General features: G+C 45.5%; 1 protein-coding gene across 7 annotated transcripts; it reads left to right on the top strand.

Moving 5' to 3' along the window:
• The first annotated feature begins 6,957 nt into the window (after positions 1-6,957).
• Positions 6,958-21,760, top strand: LOC307208595 (uncharacterized protein). 7 transcript variants are annotated; one of them, XR_013835196.1, is made up of 6 exons: positions 6,958-7,156; positions 9,115-10,074; positions 10,290-10,424; positions 14,110-14,269; positions 15,929-16,749; positions 20,686-21,760. XR_013835196.1 is itself a non-coding variant. In XM_079963363.1 (6 exons), exons 3-6 carry the CDS (start codon positions 9,319-9,321, stop codon positions 16,525-16,527), a joined length of 1,650 nt encoding a protein of 549 aa, XP_079819489.1. In that variant the 5' UTR covers positions 7,178-7,330; positions 8,286-8,353; positions 9,115-9,318; the 3' UTR covers positions 16,528-17,660. The 7 variants fall into 7 exon arrangements, 5 of the variants coding, with proteins under 5 accessions (XP_079819488.1, XP_079819492.1, XP_079819491.1 ...); XR_013835197.1 differs by having other exon boundaries at positions 15,929-17,508; positions 20,686-21,757; XM_079963363.1 differs by lacking the exons at positions 6,958-7,156; positions 20,686-21,760 and adding exons at positions 7,178-7,330; positions 8,286-8,353 and having other exon boundaries at positions 15,929-17,660.
• Positions 21,761-24,365: the final 2,605 nt, after the last annotated feature.

The raw sequence follows: 24,365 nt of genomic DNA, 5'->3' as shown, positions 1-24,365 counted from the left end.
TTTTAGTGTTTATAGTATTACAGTGGTGCCCCGCAAGACGAATGCCTCGCAAGACAAAAAACCCGCTAGACAAAAGGGTTTTCTGCTTTTCGAGGCGCTTTGCAAGACGAATTTCCCTATGGGCTTGCTTCGCAAGACGAAAAAACCGCTAGACGAAGAGACTCGTGGAATGGATTATTTTCGTCTTGCGAGGCACCACTGTAACTTGTAAGATATGGATTTGTTTTTGTTTTGTTTTTTATTGTTGTTGCTTTCTTTAGTTTTCGAATGTTGGTTTTTGTGTGTTGTGTATTGTTATTTTTTGATATTTTTTGTGTTGTTGTGTTGAAAATACTAATAAAATTTATTTATATATTTTTTTAAAAGCATCCATGACAAATGGGCTGGGATAGCTTAGTCGGTAGAGCAACAGACTTAATCCAGGGTTGTGGATTTGAGCCCCAGCTTGAGCAAAATATCCCTGCATTGCAGGGGTTGGACTAGATGACCCTCGGGGTCCCTTCCGACTCTCCCATTCTATACTTAGAATCATAGAGTTGGAAGAGACCACAAGGGCCATCGAGTCCAACCCCCTGCCAAGCAGGAAACACCATCAGAGCACTCCTGGCATATGGTTGTCAAGCCTCTGCTTAAAGACCTCCAAAGAAGGAGACTCCACCACACTCCTGGGCAGCAAATTCCACTGTCGAACAGCTCTTACTGTCAGGAAGTTCTTCCTAATGTTTAGGTGGAATCTTCTTTCTTGTAGTTTGGAGCCATTGCTCCGTGTCCGCTTCTCTGGAGCAGCAGAAAACAACCTTTCTCCCTCCTCTATGTGACATCCTTTTATATATTTGAACATGGCTATCATATCACCCCTTAACCTCCTCTTCTCCAGGCTAAACATGCCCAGCTCCCTTAGCCGTTCCTCATAAGGCATCGTTTCCAGGCCTTTGGCCATTTTGGTTGCCCTCCTCTGGACACGTTCCAGTTTGTCAGTGTCCTTCTTGAACTGTGGTGCCCAGAACTGGACACAGTACTCCAGGTGAGGTCTGACCAGAGCAGAATACAGTGGCACTATTACTTCCCTTGATCTAGATGCTCTATTCCTATTGATGCAGCCCAGAATTGCATTGGCTTTTTTAGCTGCCGCGTCACACTGTTGGCTCATGTCAAGTTTGTGGTCAACCAAGACTCCTAGATCCTTTTCACATGTACTGCTCTCAAGCCAGGTGTCACCCATCTTGTATTTGTGCCTCTCATTTTTTTTGACCAAGTGCAATACTTTACATTTCTCCCTGTTAAAATTCATCTTGTTTGTTTTGGCCCAGTTCTCTAATCTGTCAAGGTCGTTTTGAAGTGTGATCCTGTCCTCTGGGGTGTTAGCCACCTCTCCCAGTTTGGTGTCATCTGCAAATTTGATCAGGATGCCCATGAGTCCATCATCCAAGTCGTTGATAAAGATGTTGAATAAGACCGGGCCCAAGACAGAACCCTGTGGCACCCCACTAGTCACTCTTCTCCAGGATGAAGAGGAACCATTGATGAGCACCCTTTGGGTTCGGTCAGTCAGCCAGTTACAAATCCACTGAGTGGTAGCATAGTCAAGACCACATTTTACCAGCTTCTTTACAAGAATATCATGGGGCACCTTGTCAAATGCCTTGCTGAAATCAAGGTAGGCTACATCCACTGCGTTCCCTTCACCGGGGTTGTAATTCTGTCAAAAAACGAGATCAGGTTAGTCTGACATGACTTATTTTTCAGAAATCCATGCTGACTATTGGTGATCACAGCATTTCGTTCTAGGTGCTCACAGACTGTTTGCTTAATGATCTGCTCCAGAATCCTCCCTGGTATTGATGTCAGACTGACTGGGCGGTAATTATTTGGGTCCTCTCTTTTCCCCTTTTTGAAAATAGGGACAACATTTGCCCTCTTCCAGTCTGCCGGGACTTCACCTGTTCTCCAGGAATTCTCAAAGATGACTGCCAGTGGTTCTGAGATCACATCTGCCAGTTCTTTTAATACTCTTGGATGCAGTTCATCTGGCCCTGGAGACTTGAATACATCTAGACTAGCCAAGTATTCTTTTTTTTTTTAATAATCTTTATTACTTTTCAAACTTACAGACGACAAAAAAAAAGAACAAAAGAAGAAACAATACAATGAACAATACAAAACACAACCTTAACACTAAATTAAACAAAACAAAACAACAATTTAAAAAAACATATAGCATTCCATTTCATTAGTCTATCTTTCATTCCATTATTTCATCGACTTCCTCTCACCTCCCTTTTTGTATTCCACTTCTGTTACTTGTTTCAGCAAATCCTTTCCATCTTTCTCTATTTTTATCATTATGAATGTCTTAACATATTTTTAACCTTATTTTCCATTAATACTAAAATACTTATTTATACTTAACTCCTTAGAGCATTTCTGCTAAAGCCATAAAGTTTCATTCCAACAATTTTCAAACACTCATTAATTTTACAATATTTCTATGTACAAACTTTAGACTTTCCCAATCTTCTACCACCATCTCTTCTCCCTGGTCTCGGGTTCTGCCAATCATTTCTGTCCATTCCATATAGTTCATCAACCTGGAGATCTTCTGTCCGAGGCTCTTAAATCTTTTCCAAGTCCCTTCTGCAATTCTTCTTCATATTCTTTAATGCTGAAAATGCTGAAAAGCAAGTCTTGGGGAGGCCCCAACCCAGCCATGCCCCCATTCCTTCTCGACAGGCCAGCCAACTCTCCACAGCTAGAACCAAGGTCCATACAATATCTCAAATCATGTTTCAAGACTCCTCCAGATCCAAAGACCCCCACAACTCCAATCACCTCCTGACCCAGATTCAGAACCCAAAGGTCAATAAATCCCAACCTTCCTTCTCCAGTGCAGGCAGGGCTCCAATCTTCAAATTCTGACTTTTTCTATATTCATTCATAAGAGGCCTCCACTTATAGTCCTCAGTTTGCCTCTGAAAGGCTGGAGCTTCCACTTGTATTACTTTAGGTTCAACACCCACAACTTTCTCCTTCTTCTCCCCAGTTTGTAGACTAGCCAAGTATCCTTGTACTATCTCCTTAGTTATTCTGGGCTGTGTTTCCTCTGCTGAATCATTTCTCCAAATTCTTCAGGTCGGGCATTGTTTTCTTTATCGGAGAAGACTGAGGCAAAGAAGGCATTGAGAAGTTCAGCCCTTTCTGTGTCCCCTGTTTGCATTTCACCATCTTCTCCTCTGAGTGACCCCACTGTTTCTTTGTCCTTCCTTTTGCTACGAACATACCCATAAAAGCCTTTTTTGTTGCTTTTAACCTCTCTAGCAAGCCTGAGTTCATTCTGTGCTTTAGCTTTTCTGACTTTGTGTCTACACATGCTGGCTATTTGTTTGAATTCCTCTTTGGTGGTTTCCCCCCTTTTCCATTTTTTTGTACACATCCTTTTTTAATCTTAACTCAGTTAAAAGTTCTTTAGATAGCCACCCTGGCTTCTTTAGGCACCTTCCATGTTTCCGTCTCATTGGTATTGCCTGAAGTTGTGCTTTTACTATCTCCCTCTTAACAAACTCCCAGCCATCATGAACTCCCTTTCCTTTTAGTATTACTGTCCATGGGATCTCACCCAGCACTTCCCTAAGTTTTATGAAGTCGGCTTTCTTAAAGTCAAGAAATTGAGTCCTAGTATGCTTGGCTGCTCCTTTCCACTGTATAGTAAACTTCAGAAGAGCATGATCACTCGCACCTAATGATCCTTCCACTTCTACCCCACTAACCAGGTCATCAACATTGGTTAGGACCAGATCTAAAATGGCTGTTCCTCTTGTTGCTTCTCCCACTTTCTGGACAATGAAGTTGTCTGCAAGGCCAGTGAGGAATCTGTTTGACCTTATGCTCTTGGCTGAGTTTGACATCCAACAAATATCCGGGTAATTGAAGTCGCCCATTACTACTATCTCCCTTCCTTTTGCATGCTTGGCCATCTGTTCCAGGAAGGCATCATCTATGTCCTCCATTTGGCTTGGGGATCTATAGTAAACTCCCACAATGAGGTCACTGTTATTCTTCTCTCCCTTAATTTTGACCCAAATGCTCTCACTTTGGCTTTGAGGTTCTAAATCTTGGATCTCTTCACAGGTATACACATCCCTGACATGTAACGCCACTCCTCCTCCTTTCTTGTCTGGTCTGTTTCTCCGAAATAGATTGTATCCCTCCATTATTACATTCCAATCGTGGGACTTATCCCACCAGGTTTCAGTGATGCCTATTATGTCATATTTAGTTTGCTGTACCAAGAGCTCAAGCTCATCTTGTTTATTTCCCATGCTTTGCGCATTAGTGTACAGACATTGAAGTCCATTAATCATTCCCCTGTGTCCCTTATTTAAGGATTTTTTCCTCCCACCACTAGGTCTGCGTGCTGTTTGCTCCATTTGGTCTATGACATTTGGATGATCATCTTCATCAATTGATAGACTCCTACCTTCAGGAGCACTGTCTCCCTCCCCCACATTAGTCAGTTTAAAGCCCTCCTGATGAGGTTTTTTTTTGGCAAAAACATTCCTCCCAACCGTTGTGGGGTGCAGCCCATCGCTTGCCAGAAGTCCATCTTCAAGAAACTGCAGTCTGTGATCTAAGAATCCAAACCGTTCCAGTTTACACCATTTGTGAAGCCAGCTGTTCACTTCCACTATTTTCCCCTCTCTCCCTGGGCCACGTCATTCAACTGGGAGGACAGATGAGATGACAATTTGTGCATCTAATTGCTTCAATTTCCTGCCCAGAGCCTCATAGTCTCTTTTGATCTTCTGGAGGCTATTGCTTGCAGTGTCATTGGTTCCCACATGAACCAAGAGGAAGGGGTATTTGTCAGTGGGTTTTATGATTCCTTGCAGTCGTTCAGTTACATCTTGGATCTTAGCCCCGGGGAGACAGCACACTTCCCAAGACATCTTGTCAGGCCCCCGGATCACTGCTTCTGTTCCCCTCAGTAGGGAATCCCCTATCACCACTACACGCCTCCTCTTAGGTCTGGTCGGGGTTCCTCCGTGAGCTGTCCGTTCCAAGGTCACCTGCACATTCCCTGAGGACTGACTTTGCTGCTCGTCTTCATATACCTGATCGACTGTAATGAGGGAGAGATCCTCAAATGGAGTCTGCTCTTTGTCTTCCATGCTAGGGGAGAGGACCTCAAAGCGATTGTGTATTTCTAAACAATCAGAGCGAACCCTGGGCCTCCTACTTCTTTGCGTCACGTTTCTCCATATATCTGGCTCCTGTGTTGGTGAACTAGCCTCCTTCTCAGGGGAGTCCCCTGTCTCCTCCTTGGTGGAGACGGTGTGCTCTGTTGCTTCCAAAAAGAGCTCCAGCTCTCTAATTCATTGGAGCGTAGCTACACGTTCCTCCAGTTGCTGGACTTTGTCTTTTAAGAGGGCAATCAACATGCAATTGCTGCAGGTAAAGCTGCCTGCAACCTTTGGCAAGATGGCAAACATTGTGCAGGAACCGCAGGCGACTGCAGCTGTTCCCTCGCTCTCCATCTTGAGAACGTGTTGTTGGGGGTGGCTACAGCGGTCCTCCATCATAAGAAGCGTGCAGACAGGGCAAATAACTCCCCCCCCAAAAAAACCTAGGTCTCCCCCAACAAATGTTTGAGACTAGCTCCCCTAAATCTAAAAGATGGATCAAACCCTGCCCCCTCTGACCTTTGCACAGGGAGAGCAGCTAATCAGCCACAAAGAAACACACACACAAGAAAACCCTTTTTGCTCCTTCTTCAGCTGCTGCCCTGCAAGCTCTCTATGAGCCTCTGCTTAAAAACCTCTAATGAAAGAGAATCCATCACCGAGGAAATCTGTTCAAGTCCCCTGCATTGCAGGAATCTTTTGCCTAAGCTGGGCTCGAACCCACGGACCTGAGATTCTCTTGCCCTACTGACTGAGCTAATACCTGGCTGTCCCACCTGCAAGATGGCGCAGTGGGAGAGCACCTGCTTTGTATTGCAGAAGGTCCCAGTTCAATCCTAGAACTGCAGAGTTGGAAAAGGGGGCCCGGGGTCATCTAGTCCAACCCGCTGCGATGCAGGAATCTTTCACCCAAGCTGGGGCTCGAACCCACAACCGTGCTCTACCAACTGAGCTATCCCAGCTCATTTGTCATGGAAGCTGTAGTTGAGATTCCTACATTGCAGGGGTTGGTCTAGATGGCCCTCGGGGGTTCCTTCTATGTGGGGTTCGTTATTAGGGGTTTGCCCCATGTGGGGCTCACAACCCTGTGATGTAGGTGAGGCAGAGAGAGCTACAGTGGCTTTTATTCCCCCCCCCCCGGGTCACCCAGGGAGCTTCATTGTGACTGAGTGGGGATTTGAACCCGGTTCCTCCGGGGCCTAAGTCCTGCACACTAACCACTGCACCACCCAAGGGTGCTCTGGGGGTGGGGATATCCTGCTTGTCTTGCAGACCCTCCAAGTGTCCCTATTTTCCAGGGACAGTCCCAGATTTACAGAACCCAGCCTGATTTGATCTCTTTTCCTTAGGACAGGGGTCAGCTAACTTTTTCAGCAGGGGGCCGGTCCACTGTCCCTCAGACCTTGTGGGGGCCGGACTATATTTTTTTTTGGGGGGGGGGAGATGGAACGAATTCCTATGCCCCACAAATAACCCAGAGATGCATTTTAAATAAAAGGACACATTCTACTCATGTGAAAACACGCAGATTCTGCGGGCCGAATTTAGAAGCTGATTGGGCCGGATCTGGCCCCCGGGCCTTAGTTTGCCTACCCATTCATTAGGATGTCTCTATTTTTTTATTTTTTAAAAAATATTTTTTTAAGGGTTTTCTTGTTTTACAGTGTAAGCGTAATGCCTCGTATTCCCCCCCCCCCCATGTAACATTTTTACAAATCCATTTCATTTGTTGAGGCATTTCATGGGAGAAATGTTAGAGGGCATGGCATTGAACTGGGGGAAAGCGAGGAAAGAGCTACTCCTACCCCAGTTTGGCCCTTTAACAGTTAAAGCCACAGAGCATGAATTCCTAGAGAGAAAGGAGGAAGTGAGGGCCGCATGGGGGACATCCCTGGGCAGGGCACCTTCCTGTCCGTCCTCTTTTGTGTTCCCCAGTGGGGGGGGGGAGAATGGGAGACCAATCCCTGTGAGTTAGAAAGGTGGGAGCTGGGGTGACAGGCATGGTCTTCCTTGGGAGGCCACGGCCAGGCCGAGCAGGAGGGTGGAGGAAGGCGGCTGGGAAATGGAAGGACCCAGTACAAGAGGGAGAAGCAGCCCGACTTCTGCTGCAGGGAGCAATAAAACCTCAAAATACATTTGCAAAGCTAAGCAGGGTCTGCTGTGGTTTCATATTGGATGGGGAGCCTGCGTGTTGAGATGGGGTGCGCAGGAGGGGAGAGGAGCCGCTGCCCATGAACCCCGCAAATCCCCTTCATTTTCTAGCATTGGTCTGATTCGGGGAGAGGCAGCTTCCTTGTCTCCAGTTTAAAGGGCTATTCCTTCATGAGGACCGGGGTCTTTCTGGTGGTGCTGTGGGTTAAAGCCTCAGCGCCTAGGGCTTGCCGATCGAAAGGTCGGCGGTTCGAATCCCTGCGGCGGGGTGCGCTCCCGCTGCTCGGTCCCAGCGCCTGCCAACCTAGCAGTTCGAAAGCACCTCCGGGTGCAAGTAGATAAATAGGGACCGCTTACCAGCGGGAAGGTAAACGGCGTTTCCGTGTGCGGCTCTGGCTCGCCGGAGCAGCGATGTCACGCTGGCCACGTGACCCGGAAGTGTCTCCGGACAGCGCTGGCCCCTGGCCTCTTAAGTGAGATGGGCGCACAACCCCAGAGTCTGTCAAGACTGGCCCGTACGGGCAGGGGTACCTTTACCTTTACCTTTAAATAGCAACACCCTAGAGGTCCCGGGCCCTAAGGAAGTCAGATTAGCTTCAACCAGAGCCAGGGCCTTTTCAGCACTGGCTCTGGCCTGGTGGAACGCTCTGCCTCATGAGACCAGGGCCCTGCAGGATCTGATTTCTTTCCGCAGGGACTGTAAGACAGAGTTGTTCCGCCTGGCCTTTGGCTTAGAATCAATTTGACTCCCTCCCCTGCTTTCTTTCTTTTTTCCTTTCTCCTGTGATGAGGCTGCATTTTAATGTTTTAATGTTGCATTTTAATTTTGTTTTTAAGTTGTATTTCAATCAACTTGTTTTATTATTGGTTGTTAGCCGTCCTGAGCCCCGTCTTGGCTGGGGAGGGTGGGGTATAAACAAAATTTATTATTATTATTATTATTATTATTATTATTAGGTGAGGGGTCACCACTCAGGGAAGGAGTGCATGAGGAACTTCTTGAGTTCAATCTTGGATATCTCCAGGTAAGGGCTGGGAGGGGTCCCTATACGAAATCCTGGAGAGCTACTTGTCTGTTGGTGTGACAGTCCCAAGCGCCCACTCACCTGTGGGTACAGCAGCATTCTCATCCCCCCCCCCCCCCGGTAGCTCATATGCAAAAGAAATCTTAATGGTTGATTAAGGGAAGGGATTTGGCTTGGCGGCAGAGCAGCTGCTCTGCGTGGAGGTCACCTGGGATCTCCAGCTCAGGCTGTGACTGTTCCCTGCCTGAAAGCCATGGAGAGCCAACGATCCCGCAGAAGAGAGACCAATTTGGGATAACGACATTTCTTAATTATTTAAAAAGCTCTTCACAGAACCATGAGGACGAGAATCTTACTTAATCTCTAAGGAAAGGGACTACAGATCAATGGTAGAGCACCTGCATGCAGAATGTCACACTTCAATCCTTGGTTTTGGGAAAAACACCTTTGCCTGGAACCTTGGAGAACCGATGTCAGTCAGTGCCTGGAATCTTCCTTTCCCCCCTGCAGAACTCCCAGAGTTCCCTGGGATGAAGGATTGCTTCTTAAGCCACACTGGCAATTGTAGCTGTGTGAACAGGGGCTTCCTAGCAACACCCAGCCCCCTTGACAAACTACAACTCCCAGTATAATTTGGGGAAATGGTGTCTTTTTAAAGCGGTTTCATCCCACTTTAAATGTTTAGTGCAAATGGGGCCTCCAGAGCACCCTGTTCCATCAGTTGCCTCACTTTTGTCTGTTTCGATTCCCATTTCTTTCAGTGTAAAGAAGCTTTTGCCAAAAGTGGGGGAAAGATTTCCGCTTCCATGTGACCCTTCTTTGGCCAGAGACTTGCCGCTGACTGAGAGGCAACACTCCGTCACATGTTCCCAGGAACCTCATTCTTGTGCTGACCCACAAATTAACGGGAAACGTTTTGTCCCTTACGCGGAAGACAACTGAGGGACATCTCCCTGTGAGTGAAAATGGCTGCAGAGCAGAGAGCAGAAATACCAGCAGCCTCTCTGGGTCTCCAGCTCCAGTGGGCAGCAGAGGCCGGTGCGAAGACAGGAATTAAAACGGAGCAGGCGGAATTGGCAAGGCTGGGGCCAGAGATGGCACCGGAAGGGACTGTCTGTCTTGGGGGCACAGAGGGACTGCATCCGAGCCAGACGGACCCACAACGTATCAAAGAGGAGTCGGAAGAGGAGCTGTTGTCCCGGCAATGGGAAGCCCAGTGGCAGGAATTCCTCCGGACTGTGCAGGCCACACACTCTAAGGAAGAAGGAAGCCCACAGCTCCTGGGGGATGGGGCATGGGGCGATGCAAAGCCTTCTGGGTTCTCCTTTGAGGGAGCAGCCGTTCCCAGCCAGTGGGCTGGAGCAGGAGACAGCAAGACCAGCCAGGGAAACATCGGGCAAGTGAAGGAAATCAAGATGGAGGACGTCAGCAGCTCTGAGGCTCATCGCCAGCTCTTCAGGCAGCTCTGCTACCGGGATGCCCAGGGCCCTCGTGAGGTCTACGGGCTCCTGAGGGAGCTTTGCCATCAGTGGCTGAGGCCAGAGAAGCACACCAAGGAGCAAATCCTGGACCGCGTGATCCTGGAGCAGTTCCTGGCTGTGCTGCCCTCGGAAATGGGGAGCTGGGTGAAGGAGCGAGGCTCAGAGGGCTGCGTCCAGGCCCTGGCCCTGGCAGAGGAATTCCTCCTGAGGCACCAGGAGGCGGAGAAGGCGGGAGGGCAGGTGAGAGAAGCATTTGGGGGTCCAGAGTCGACAAAGGGGTTAAAGAAGTGGCCATTTTGCTTAAGAACACGACTCCTGGATCACCCAATGAATGGTTGTGACTCCCCGGAGATTAATGCCAGAGATAATGCAAGCTATACATGCCGAGAAGTGAACGTGTTCTCTCTTGCTCTGCTGGGGCTGAATAGGAAAAATGTTTTCTCCTCCTCTTTCAGGGACTGAGGACCATTGGAGAGGTGGCTGCTTGTGTCACCGAAGGAGAAAAGCAGGGAAGCTCAGAGGGCTGCATCCTGGCCCTGGCAGAGGAATTCGTCCTGAGGCACCAGGAGGTGGAGAAAGTGGAAGGGGAGGTGAGAGAAGCATTTGGGGGTCCAGAGTCGACAAAGGGGTTAAAGAAGTGGCCATTAGCTTGCAAACCAGTATTCAAATTTGTATCTTTATTTAACTTTTTAAGAAACTACCAGGAGCAGTAAAATGGTCTGCAATACATGAGATAAGGTACAAACGGCCTATAAAAACAACTGATAATCCATAAAAATACTGGGCCGCATTTCACAAGCCTGGTCGCATTTGTTCATGCATTGGTATCCTTGAGGCTTGATTACTATACGATAATCTTTATTTTCATTGTCCCATACAGAACAACAAAATTGAAAAAATCTACATCAGACATTCAAAAACCAACGAGCCTGCTATCCCAGCCTGGTTAACCCCCTAAAAACTTTGATGCCCCATAATTAAATACAATATACTCCCACAGAGACTACCTCACACTGTGTTTAAAACCAAAGTTCCAGTTACAGATAGGTAGCCGTGTTGGTCTGCCATAGTCAAAACAAAATAAAAAAATTCCTTCCAGTAGCACCTTAAAGACCAACTAAGTTAGTTCTTGGTATGAGCTTTCGTGTGCATGCACACTTCTTCAGATACACTGAAACAGAAGTCACCAGACCTTTCTATATAGTGAGAAGGTGGGGAGGGGTATTACTCAGAAGGGTGGTGGGATTGGGTGATTGGCAGATAGCTGTGATGAGCCTGTTGACGACTCTTAACGACTGCAATAGGTCTTACAGGAAAAAGCAAGGGGTGAGAAGGTGAAAAATGGCTTTGTCATGTATAATGAGATAAGAATCCAGTGTCTTTGTTCAGACCAGGTCTCTCCATGGTTTTAAATTTGGTAATAAGTTGGTAATAAGTTGCAATTCAGCAGCTTCTCTTTCCAGTCTATTTCTGAAATTCCTTTGTAATAGAACAGCTACTTTGAGATCTTGTATAGAATGTCCTGGGAGATTGAAGTGTTCTCCTACTGGTTTCTCTGTCTTGTGGTTCCTGATGTCAGATTTATGTCCGTTTATTCTTTGGCGTAAGGTTTGGCCTGTTTGTCCAATATAGAGAGCTGAAGGACTGCTTCCTTCATTGACTGCTTCCGCCACAGAATCCAAACAGATGTGACCAGAAAACACCATCGCTTACAACAAAATCTAAACCATGCTGAAAGGAGAGCCATAGATAATCTCAGAAACAACCCAGACATTATAATTAAAGAAGCGGACAAAGGTGGAGCTGTCGTCATCATGAACAAAACTGACTACATTCAGGAGGCTCACAGACAACTTTCCAATACCGCCTTTTACATAAAATTGGACTCAGACCCCACACAAGAATACAAAAAAGAACTGAACAAGATTGTTAAGGAGCTACCCCCACACATCCAAGAACAGATCCTCACAAACACACCAACAGAACCTCGACCAGGAACTTTCTATCTTCTACCTAAAATACACAAACCAGGAAATCCAGGACGCCCCATCATTTCAGGTATTGGCACTATTACAGTGGGTGTCTCCGGTTATATGGACTCTGTTCTGAAACCATATGCCATCAGTGCTCCCAGCTATGTACGTGACACCACAGATTTTCTGAGGAAAATACAATCTTTAAATAATCTTCCCAACAATACTATACTAGCTACTATGGATGTGGAATCTCTGTATACCAACATCCCACACAACGATGGTTTACAAGCTATAAGGAACACCATTTCAGATAAAACCACAGCGAACTTTGCTACCAAACTCTGCCAATTTGTCCTTACCCACAACAACTTCAAATTCGGTGATGACCTGTTCCTTCAGATCAGCGGCACAGCAATGGGCACCCGCATGGCCCCACAGTATGCCAACATCTTCATGGCGGATTTAGAACAACGTTTCCTAAACTCCTCCCCACTCAAACCTCTCTTGTACCTGCGATACATTGACAATATTTTTATCATCTGGACACATGGTCAACAGACCCTGGACACCTTCCACCAGAAATTCAATGATTTTCACCCCACAATCAACCTAACAATGAATCAATCTATGCAAGAAATACATTTTTTGGACACTACTATAAAAATACAGGATGGGCGCATAGACACCACCTTATACCGTAAACCAACTGACCGACAAACATATCTACATGCCTCTAGCTACCATCCCAAACATACCAAACAGTCCATTGTATATAGCCAGGCACTACGTTACAGCCGCATCTGTTCCAATTCTACAGACAGAGACTCTCACCTAAGAGATCTACAGGAAACCTTTTTAGAACTAAAATACCCAGCAGATGAAGTTAGACAACAGATCAACAGAGCCAGACTGATACCCAGAGAGAACTTGCTGCAAGACAGACCCAAAAAAGAAAATAACAGAACACCTCTAGTCATCACATACAGCTCCCAAGTTAAAACAGTACAACGCATCATCAGAGATCTACAACCTCTCCTGGACAATGACAGTTCTCTTTCTCAAGCTCTGGGAGGAAGACCTTTCATTGCCTACAGACAGCCACCCAATCTTAAACAACTCCTAACCCACAATAATACTACAACCAGACTTAACATGGACAGTGGCACCAGAGCCTGAAATAAACCCAGATGCCAACTTTGCTGCCACATACACCTGGACAACACCATTACTGGCCCCAACAACATCACACATACCATCTCGGGACTATTTAATTGCTCATCGTCTAACATTGTGTATGCCATCAAATGCCAACAGTGTCCTTCAGCTCTCTATATTGGACAAACAGGCCAAACCTTACGCCAAAGAATAAACGGACATAAATCTGACATCAGGAACCACAAGACAGAGAAACCAGTAGGAGAACACTTCAATTTCCCAGGACATTCTATACAAGATCTCAAAGTAGCTGTTCTATTACAAAGGAATTTCAGAAATAGACTGGAAAGAGAAGCTGCTGAATTGCAACTTATTACCAAACTTAAAACCATGGAGAGACCTGGTCTGAACAAAGACATTGGATTCTTATCTCATTATACATGACAAAGCCATTTTTCACCTTCTCACCCCTTGCTTTTTCCTGTAAGACCTATTGCAGTCGTTAAGAGTCGTCAACAGGCTCATCACAGCTATCTGCCAATCACCCAATCCCACCACCCTTCTGAGTAATACCCCTCCCCACCTTCTCACTATATAGAAGGGTCTGGTGACTTCTGTTTCAGTGTATCTGAAGAAGTGTGCATGCACACGAAAGCTCATACCAAGAACTGACTTAGTTGGTCTTTAAGGTGCTACTGGAAGGAATTTTTTTAATTTTGTTTTAAAACCAAAATCGCATTTGGATAGAAACTGTTTCTCAGGCGGCTAGTCCTAGCCTTTATAACCCTGTACCTTCTTCCAGAAGGAAGAAGCTGAAAGAGATCATTTCCGGGGTGCGCACTGTCCTGCGCTATCTCTGCAGTTTTCTTATGACACCTGGGAGCATAGATTTGATCCAAGGTGGGAAGAGTGCGCCCAATTCTTCTCTCCGCAGTCTTTACAACCCTGGACAGCATTGTTTTTCCCCTGACACACAGACCATAAGTTAATACACTCTCCACAGTACAGTGGTAAAATGCCATCAACAGGTCCTTTGAGAGATTGTTTTTCCGGAGGATGCTTTCTGTGTGGGGCTGCCCTAGGGATTTGGTGCAGAATGCAGGTGTCCTGACAAGGTTCAATGGAAAGTGTTACTCTCTTTCAGGGACTGGGGGCCATTGAAGAAGGGGCAGTGTGCACTCCCAAAGGAGAACGTTCCTTGCTGGATCCAGGCCGAAGACTTGAGCCCAGGGAAGTCCTGCAGAATTATGAAAACAAGGCCCCTTTGGGTAAAAAGACGCTAATTCTCCCTATCCCAATCTGTTGTGAGTTTTTCCATGAAATTGTATTCTAGATTTGGCTCTTTAGCTCTGCTCTCTGTGCATCTGTCGGATTGATTTGTTGTGCTCCAAGGTGATTCAGGTTGGACACAAGAAAATGTCCCGTCCCCCCCGTCCCCCCCCAGTAAAAGGCAGGCCATTCCCGATTTGCACAGGGCTGGCATTCTGGGTCACTGTCTGCGATGGCGGAGTGTGCATAAGCTCACTCTTCCCCATTATGCCCCTAGGTAAAGGTAAAGGTACCCCTGCCCGTACGGGCCAGTCTTGACAGACTCTGGGGTTGTGCGCCCATCTCACTCAAGAGGCCAGGGGCCAGCGCTGTCCGGAGACACTTCCGGGTCACGTGGCCAGCGTGACATCGCTGCTCTGGCGAGCCAGAGCCGCACACGGAAACGCCGTTTACCTTCCCGCTGGTAAGCGGTCCCTATTTATCTACTTGCACCCGGAGGTGCTTTCGAACTGCTAGGTTGGCAGGCGCTGGGACCGAGCAGCGGGAGCGCACCCCGCCGCAGGGATTCAAACCGCCGACCTTTCGATCAGCAAGCCCTAGGCGCTGAGGCTTTAACCCACAGCGCCACCTGCGTCCCGCTATTATGCCCCTACCTCGCCTCTTTTCCCGACCATTTCTAGGTCACCACCATGTATGCATGCATAGTCGCGCATCAGTTAGACGCAAGTAAACCGGCTTTTGGATCTGCATAGCTAAAACTCTGGCATTTTCACATGCAATATTTATTTATTTTATAAAACTTGTATAGCGCCCTTCCTCTGAAGATCAAAACACAAAATACATAATACAGTGGTACCTCTGGTTACGTACTTAATTCATTCCAGAGGTCTGTTCTTAACCTGAAACTGTTCTTAAGCTGAAGCACCACTTTAGCTAATGGGGCCTCCTGCTGCTGCCGCGCCGCCAGAGCATGATTTCTGTTCTCATCCTGAAGCAAAGTTCTTAACCTGAGGTACTATTTCTGGGTTAGTGGAGTCTGTAACCTGAAGCGTCTGTAACCCGAGGTACCACTGTAAAGACAAAAGCTAAGCTAAGCCAGACACTATGGAAAGGAATATGCAATGGTGGCCACAGTTTTGGGGAAGTGGGTCGTAGCTCAGTGAGTGTCCCAACTCAAATTGAAACGCTACAATAGAGGCTGTTAGGTGAGAGCAAAAAAGGAGCTTTCTTCGAAGCTTGCAACGGCCCAGGTACAGATCACCAAAGGTGCTGGCTGGAGAGTTCACAGACAGCATCAGGGGTCCACTGCCAGGCGGTTTTTGCTACTTCTGAGTTCCCTTTTCAGCCCAGCACCCCCCTTCCATGGACCCCCAAATGTCATAGAGGGTTAGGGGACCTATGGAACAAGGTGGGAAATGGCACAGGGCAGCATGAGAAAGGGAGGGAACCTTGAACAAATTTTGGGCAGAGGTCGGTAAGGATTACTTCTGCTTTAATTTGTTCTATTGCGTATTTTGATTATAGATGTTTATATTTTTAACATCTGTACTACTGGATTTTTCACTCGTTCGAAGCCTGGTTTGACATTACGGAAGCATTAAGCATTAAGCCTATTTTGACATCCATCATAATTTGGAGGTTTTGGCAACTTGCTCATTCTACGGTTCCTTCCCCCCCCCCCCACTTCTTAACAGATTGCTGGCAGGTAGATGAATGCCAAGAGGGAAACCCCCCACTTGAGAGACCCATGGAAGTGGCGACTTTGCAGAGCTGCTTCCAAAGGAGAACAGCGGAGAATACACCTTCCTGGGGCGAGGAGCGGGAAAAGACTTCCGAGCATCAGCCGAGACCAAGAAAGCAGCAGAGGAACCGCCCCAAGAACAGGCTGAGCAAGTCCATCTCTTGCACCGTCCACCTTCTGCAGCACCCGTGGACCCAAGAGGCCACGAAACTGCACCAGTGCTCTTACTGCGGGAAGAACTTTGACGGCCCGTCGCACCTGATCATCCACGAGAGGAAGCACACCGGGGAGAAACCCTATAGCTGTGCCACATGCGGGAAGAGCTTCAGCCGCAATTGGAGCCTGGTCATGCACGTGATGACCCACACAGGCGAGAAGCCCTACAAGTGCTCAACCTGCGGGAAAGGCTTCCGGCAGAAGTCCGCCCTCACCATCCACGAGAGAACCCACACAGGCGAGAAGCCCTACAAGTGCTCAGCCTGTGGGAAAAGCTACATGTGCAACTCGCGCCTCGTCGCGCACGGCAAGAAGCACTCCAAGGAGAAGCCCTAACAGTGCCCCTCCTACGGGAAGAGCTTCCGCTGCAACTCCCAGCTCGTCCAGCGCCAGAGGGTCCACATGGAGGGGAAGCCGTAGAAGTGCTCTGTCTGCGGGAAGAGCTCCAGCTACAAGTCAGAGCTTCTCTGACATAAGAGGACCCACCGTTAGAGGGGGGGTTTTCTTCTGGTGGCGGACGACAGAACCATGAGACCGGTGTAAAACACTCAAACAAAGGTTTTATTACAGCTATACAAAACAACAAACACAAATCATTTCGGTGTTATCTCTCTGCAGGCAAATTCAAACTGCAATTTCTCCTCTTTTTATACTCATCACCAGCTGTACCTAATCAGCCTAGAAAACTGCTCACAAAAACAGTTCTTAAAGTTACAGTCATTTTTTCTGTATGACTCCTAACACCCCCTCTCATTCAAACAGAAACAGAAACAAAACAGTACTTTAAACATATACAAAACATATTTATACATCATGCACAACAGTTCCTAATTTTGTCACTAGCTGTGCATGTTTCTCAAAAGTTAGTGCTTTCATAAATATATCAGCCACATTTTACATGCTCTCACAGTATTTCAGCATTATCAGGTTTTGTTTAACATTTTCACTTACATTCTGATCTTTAATCTCCAAATGTTTTGATTTACTTTTGAACTGCTCAGACCCAGACAAAGTTATTACAGCTTGATTGTCTTTCCATATTTGAACTGGATAATCACATTGTATCTTAAATAATTGAGGATTTGAACGTAATATTTTATTTCATTACACAACTCTGATAAAGCACAGTATTCAGCCTCTGTTGAAGATGTGGTCTTGATTCCTTGCTTTTTAGACCTCCAATCTATCAAGGAATTCCCAAATTGAAACACCATGCCAGAAATGGATTTTCTATTAGGCAGGTTGGCCCAATCACTGTCAATGTAACACTGCAATTTTGTAGACCCTGAAGATGGTAATCTTAAACAATAATCAAGTGTAAGTTTTAAATACCAGAAAGTATGTTTTAAACGTTTCCAGGCATTTTCTGTGGGGTAGCTTACTAGTCTGCTCAGTATTCCAACTGCATAACTCAAATCTGGTCTGTTCCACAATGAAATGTATAATAAACTTCCAACTATTGAATGGTACATTTCAGGATTTACTGGTTCTGTGCATTCTCCTTCATTATTGAAAAAAACTATTTCCATTGGGGTTTTTACTCCCTTGCTATTTTGCATATTGTTTCTTTCAAGTAATTCCATTATTTTATCTTTTTGACTGAACAAAAAACTTCTATCATTTGTCCTTTGAATTTCTAGACCAAGATAATTTTTCACTGGTCCCAAATCTCTTACTTTAAATTAGTTGTTCTGCAAATTTGTCCACTTGCTTGTCATTTTTTGTAGAATAAAGCAAATCATCAACATAAGACAAACATAATTCTTGTATCACCCTTTCCTTTAGTGTACAAGCCATTATCAGCTAAGCTTCTTTTAAAGCCAGTATTTTTTAAAGCATTATTGAGACGCTTGTTCCAATTTCTAGCTGATTGTTTGAGCCCATAGATTGCTTTGTGTAACCTATATACAGAATTCTGTTCGCCTGCCTCAAATCCTGGTGCTTCATTCATAAAAAATTCTTCGTGCAGTTTTGTGTTAAGATAAGCTGTTTCAATATCAAAATGATTTACTTTAAACCCACGTTGTGTTGCAATAGCTAGCAATAAACGTACATGTTCGCTCCTTGCAGTAGGAGAAAAGGTTTCATCAAAACTTTCACCTTTTCTTTGCGTAAAGCTTCGTTCTACCTGCCTAGCTTTGTACTTAACGCTACCATCTGCCAAGTGTTTTATTTTATACACCCATCTACAGTCCACTGCCTTTTTTCCTTCTGGCAATGGCTCAATAGTAAACACATTATGTTCTGCCAAAGATTTCATTTCTGCTCTCATTGCATTTTCCCACATTACTATTTCCTGGTGTTGTAACTTTAAAACCTCCTCATAATCACAAGGTTCTTTCTTCACGTCAACAGTTTTAACTTCTTGTATAGTAAACCTTTCTGGAGGTACCCCCTTATTGCTCCTTTGTGATCTTCTAACTTGAACACTTTCCCCCTCTGAACTATCTTCCCCTTCTAATTCATCTTGCTCAGGAGAAATTGGTTCAGCTTTAGGAGATTGTGTACTGGGACCCTCATCCCCCTGATTCCTCATCACTATCACTTTCAGAACTTTCTTTAATTTGTGGCTTTTCTTCCTCAGATTTCACAAATTTATCTGTATCATCTGAAGATAAAACTTCTGAATTTCCATGTAAATGAGCCCAACCATTTTCTCACAAAACTTTGCATGTCTTGATATCACAACTCTGCCACGCCCTAGTGCAAAACGATACCCTTTGACCAACTTTGATTACCAACAAATCTAAGTCTCTTTGCCTTGGGATCTCCTTTCCTTCTCTGTCCTTTTGGGATGTGAACCCAAGCCCAACAACCAAAAGTTTTAACAAGGTCCAAAAAAGGCTTTTTTCCATAAAGCAAAAAATAAGGGGTATTGTTTAGGGTAGAATGAAACAATCTGTTCTGTATGTAATTAGCACAGAGAATTGCTTCCCCTCAAAACTTCCTGGATAAGCCAGACTCACATAACATAGAATCTAGCATTGTTTGTAAAGACCTTATCTTGCGTTCTGCAATCGAATTTTCTTCAGGTGAAAAGGGACGCGATTTACAGTGACTAATACCACGTTTTTTCAACCATATCTCGGGGGCTTCAGACATGAACTTGCCTCCATGGTCACTCTGCAATTGGGTAACTTTGTAGGGAAACTTTCTTTCTATATAGTTGACCCAATTTTTAATCAGTTGACCAGTTTCACTTTTGTGTTTTAACAAGTATACCCAAGTATACTAGCTATAATCATCCACAAGAACCAGAAAAAACTTTGCTCCTCCTTCAGATTCTGCAAATGGCCCACAAAGGTCTGAGTGTACTAAAGCAAAAGGCTTCTTGCTAATTCTATTACTTTCAGGATAAGATCTCCACTTACTTTTAGACTCCTTGCAGCTATTGCAGTCCAGAAAAACTGGACATTTTCTGGTTACGATGAGGTGTTGTCGCTTTCCTCTCATGGCGTCTTTCCTCCTCATCAAGCAAACGCCCTGTTAAGAAATGCATCGTTAAATGGTTTTCTGGAATTGCCTCCAGCATCATCACTAAATTATCCCATGACTTGGGAAGTGAAGACAGCACAATATAAACCTTTCTCTGCCCAGAAAAATGTCCCCCAAGTTCATTTAACTGTGAAAATAAATCACGCATTCTTTGAAGGTGTTTAGAAACACATTCACGCTCACTTAGTCTGGCTCGGTACAGAGCTCTCATTAGAGTAATTTTGCTGCCAGCAGTATCTCTAATGTGTATCGCTCTCAGTGCTTTTCAAATCTCACTTGCTGTTTCAAGGTCTTGCACATGAGATACCGGTAATTGAGACTTCTCTAAACTCAAAATTAAATTGGCATATGCTTTGTCCTCCAGTCTTTGGTCTGCTTCATCTATTCATACTTATCTTTTACAGGAGCATTAACAATAACAGTCCAACATTGTTCTTTCTTTAAAAATGCCTGCATCTGTAAACTCCATGACATATAATTGGATTCTCCCAGTTTCTCTGCTGGAAAACATTAAGCTCCCCCTTGAGCTCCAGCTCTAAGTCCAGCCATGGCTCCACCCAGCTTTCAGCTTTCCACTCAGTCTTTACTCACATGTGGCTTGAAGAATTGCTCGGCTCCTCGCCTCAAACAGACACTCCCTGCCGACACCTTCACACAGCCAGCTGCTTGAGAAACGCTGAGTTGCTTCCAGTCTCTGGGTTCTTTTCACACTCTGTCTCTGCCCACTCAGGACTGGTGCCCATAACCTGTTAGGGGGGTGTTTCTTCTGGTGCCCGACGACAGAACCACGAGACCGGTGTAAAAGACTCAAACAAAGGTTTTATTACAGCTATACAAAACAACAAACGCAAAGCATGTGGGAATTTGCCTCTCTCTGCAGGCAAATTCAAACTGCAACTTCTCCTTTTGTACTCATCACCAGCTGTACCTAATCAGCCTAGAAAACCACTCACAGAAACAGTTCTTAAAGTTACAGCCATCTTTTCTGTTTCTTTGCAGAACGACTCCTAACACCCACATGCGGGAGAGACCTTACCAGTGCGACAAGAGCGGGTGGGGTTTCGTTTGGAAATCGCCGCTCGTGAGCCACCAGTGGATGCACAGGGAAGAGAAGCCTTGGCGCAGGAACCCACTCACTCTGAGGAAAGCGTTCGTCATCACTCACTTCATATGAGGAGGCAGAAGGGACCGAGGAAGTTGCCCTTCTACCGAACCAGGCCGTTGGGTCATACAGTTGCCACACTGACTGGCCGTGGCTCTCCAGGATTCCAGGCAGGGTTCTCTCTGAGACCTACCCAGAGATGCCAGGGATTGAGCGTACGCAAAGCAGGTGCTCTGCAAATGAGCTATGACCATTCCCCATTTCTACCAAAATACCCGCCTTATTAAAATGCTCGACGCATTAGGTGCGTGGCAGCCGTGGGGAGCCTTGAATCCACAGCTCTGGCTGACTTCAGAAGGTCTCTTTGTCCCTCCCCGATCACTAGTTTCTTAAAAGCTTCAGTCTGGTTCCAGGGCAAGACTTCCAAACTGAGTTCACACCACAAAAACCCCAGTTCTACGATACTCACAGGTTACCTGTTAATGCCGAGTTGCGCTCCCAAATTATTATTTTTCTCCATTATTCTTATTAATTTTACATTTTAGAATATTAATTTAAACAACCTTAAAATATCAATGACTTCCCTTCTCTTTCCATGGTTCATTTTGCATAGCATAAATCCCCGTGTATTTTATATTAACTAAACCATTCAGTATTCCATTATTACATCCATCAAAGCTTATTTACACTGTTGAATTCATCTTAATGCAGCCCACGTTTTCAAAAATACACATCCCCCCCATATATTCAATAAACATTTTCCAGTCTACTTCAAATATACGTTCTTCTTGTTCTCTTATTCTGTATGTTAGGTCTGCAAGCTGCACAAATTCCATAAGTTTAAGTTGCCATTCTTCTTTAGTTGGTACCTCACTCGTTTTCCATTTTGGGGCTAACCAAACACGGGCCGCAGTAGTGGCACACATCAATAACCTTTTTTGACACCTGGGAATTTCCATCTGAATTATCCCCAACAAAAAGGACTGGTTGTTTTGGGAAAGTACTTCTAAACATTTTTTTCCAATCCCTTATTCATTATTTCCTAATACTCTTTTACAGGTCTACCACATATGATAGTCACATTACATCTCCTGAAAATGACACTCCTGAAAACATATTTGGGCTGCATCAATAGGAGTATAGCATCTAGATCAAGGGAAGTAATAGTGCCACTGTATTCTGCTCTGGTCAGACCTCACCTGGAGCACTGTGTCCAGTTCTGGGTACCACAGTTCAAGAAGGACACTGACAAACTGGAACGTGTCCAGAGGAGGGCAACCAAAATGGTCTAAGGCCTGGAAACGATGCCTTGTGAGGAACGGCTAAGGGAGCTGGGCATGTTTAGCCTGGAGAAGAGGAGGTTAAGGGGTGATATGATAGCCATGTTCAAATATATAAAAGGATGTCACATAGAGGAGGGAGAAAGGTTGTTTTCTGCTGCTCCAGAGAAGCGGACACAGAGCAATGGTTCCAAACTACAAGAAAGATTCCACCTAAACATTAGGAAGAACTTCCTGACAGTAAGAGCTGTTCAACAGTGGAATTTGCTGCCAAGGAGTGTGGTGGAGTCTCCTTCTTTGGAGGTCTTTAAGCAGAGGCTTGACAACCATATGTCAGGAGTGCTCTGATGGTGTTTCCTGCTTGGCAGGGGGTTGGACTCGATGGCCCTTGTGGTCTCTTCCAACTCTATGATTCTATATCTTTTCCTTGTAGACTTTAGAAGGATAAATAAACTGAAACCATTCCCCGCCTCTCGAAGCATTCTCTTTTAATGCTGCTAGCAGTTCTGAATGTGTTGTCTCTTGTTTGGCACATCCCTGTTTTGCGTGACACCTTTTGGGAGTCTGTCAGTTGAGGCTGGCCAGCAGTCTCTCTGGTTAAGCCCAAGCAGTTGTGACATGTAGTTCCTCTTCTGCAAGCACCAGTGTATTTTGTCCTAGCCTTTAAATCTACAGATTAGTCATGGAAGTGCTCACTGGAAGGACAGATCGTGAAGCTGAGGCTCCAATACTTTGGCCACCTCATGAGAAGAGAAGACTCCTTGGAAAAGACCCTGATGTTGGGAAAGATGGAGGGCACAAGGAGAAGGGGACGACGGAGGACAAGATGGTTGGACAGTGTTCGCGAAGCTACCAGCATGAGTGTGACCAAACTGCGGGAGGCAGTGGAAGACAGGAGTGCCTGGCGTGCTCTGGTCCAGGGGGTCACGAAGAGTCGGACACGACTAAACGACTAAACAACAAGTCATGGAAATGGCTGGCACTTCTCTGATTTGGATGAACTCTCGCTCAGTCAATTAAACTTTCCCTTGTTTAAGAATATTGTTGCCCTTGGCCTCGGGAATTAAGACACATTCAAGAGGATTTGGAAATCACTCCTGCAGGGACAGTGAGGATGGTGAGGGTTTATTTTTTGTACCCCACCTATCTGGCTCGGTTTCCCCATCCACTCTGAGCTTCTTCGAACAGAATATTAAAAACATGATAAAACATCAAACATTAAAAACTTCCCTAAACAGGGCTGCCTTCAGACGTTCTTTTCCTTGACATCTGGTGGGAGGGATTCCACAGGGACGGTGCCACCACCAAGAAGGCCCTCTTCCTGGTTTCCCTCACTTCTCGCAGGGAGGGAACTGCCAGAAGGCCCTCGGAGCTGGGCCTGAGTGTCTGGGCTGAACGATGGGGGTGGAGACGCTCCTTCAGGTATACTGGGCTGAGGCCGTTTCGGGCTTTAAAGGTCAGCACCAACACTTTGAATTGTGCTCGGAAATGTACTGGCTGTGCCTCCACGGTCAGGCCTCCCTCTTAATGCCACGCTGGGAATAGCAAGGGGTGGTAGAGTGTGGCTGTTGTGCTCAGCTCATGCTTACGGGCTTCCCATGAGGTCCCCACTGTGAGAACAGGATGCTGGACCACTGAGCTGATTCAACAGCCAGGCTCTCCTTTTTTTTCTAAGTCACCAGACTCTCCACAAAGGTTTTTATGTTGCTTGGTCATACTTGCACAGCATCCCTAACTTTGCACACGGTCCCACCACTTCCTTTTCTTTTTTTTTGAAAAAAATTATTTACTTGGTTTTTCAAATTACAGTTTTACAAACACATATCCAACATACAACACAGAAACATGAGACCTGGGAGAAGAGAGGGTTGAAGAAGACTGGAAGAAATTCAAGATTTATTTACAAAAGTATTGTAATTTGGCAGAAGACTAAGAAGGATGCTAGATCATAAATAACTGCCTACCATTGAATTAGACTTGAATTTGACGATAAGTGAGATTCAGGAAAATATAAAATTTATGGAGAATTATTAGATTAAATTAATTGAACGAGATTTAAGAATGTAAACAAGATGATAAATTGCTGGAAAAAGGTTATAATGATGTAAGTGGGAGCGGGAGACGTGAGGGAGTCCAAAGAAGTTTTGAAAAAACGTGTTATGATCCATGTTATATTGTTTATCATTTTTGCATTTTGTATTTATTTAAAGAAATTCAATAAATATTTATTAAAAAAAAAAACATACAACACAGAAACATGATTCCAAAGAATCTCTTGGACTTTCTTCCTCCCCTTT

The sequence above is a fragment of the Podarcis cretensis genome (genome assembly GCF_951804945.1).
Source record: "Podarcis cretensis genome assembly, chromosome: 2".
Lineage (NCBI taxonomy): Eukaryota > Metazoa > Chordata > Lepidosauria > Squamata > Lacertidae > Podarcis > Podarcis cretensis.
Note: the sequence above shows the minus strand (reverse complement) of the source record. Positions and strands in the feature narration are given on the sequence as shown.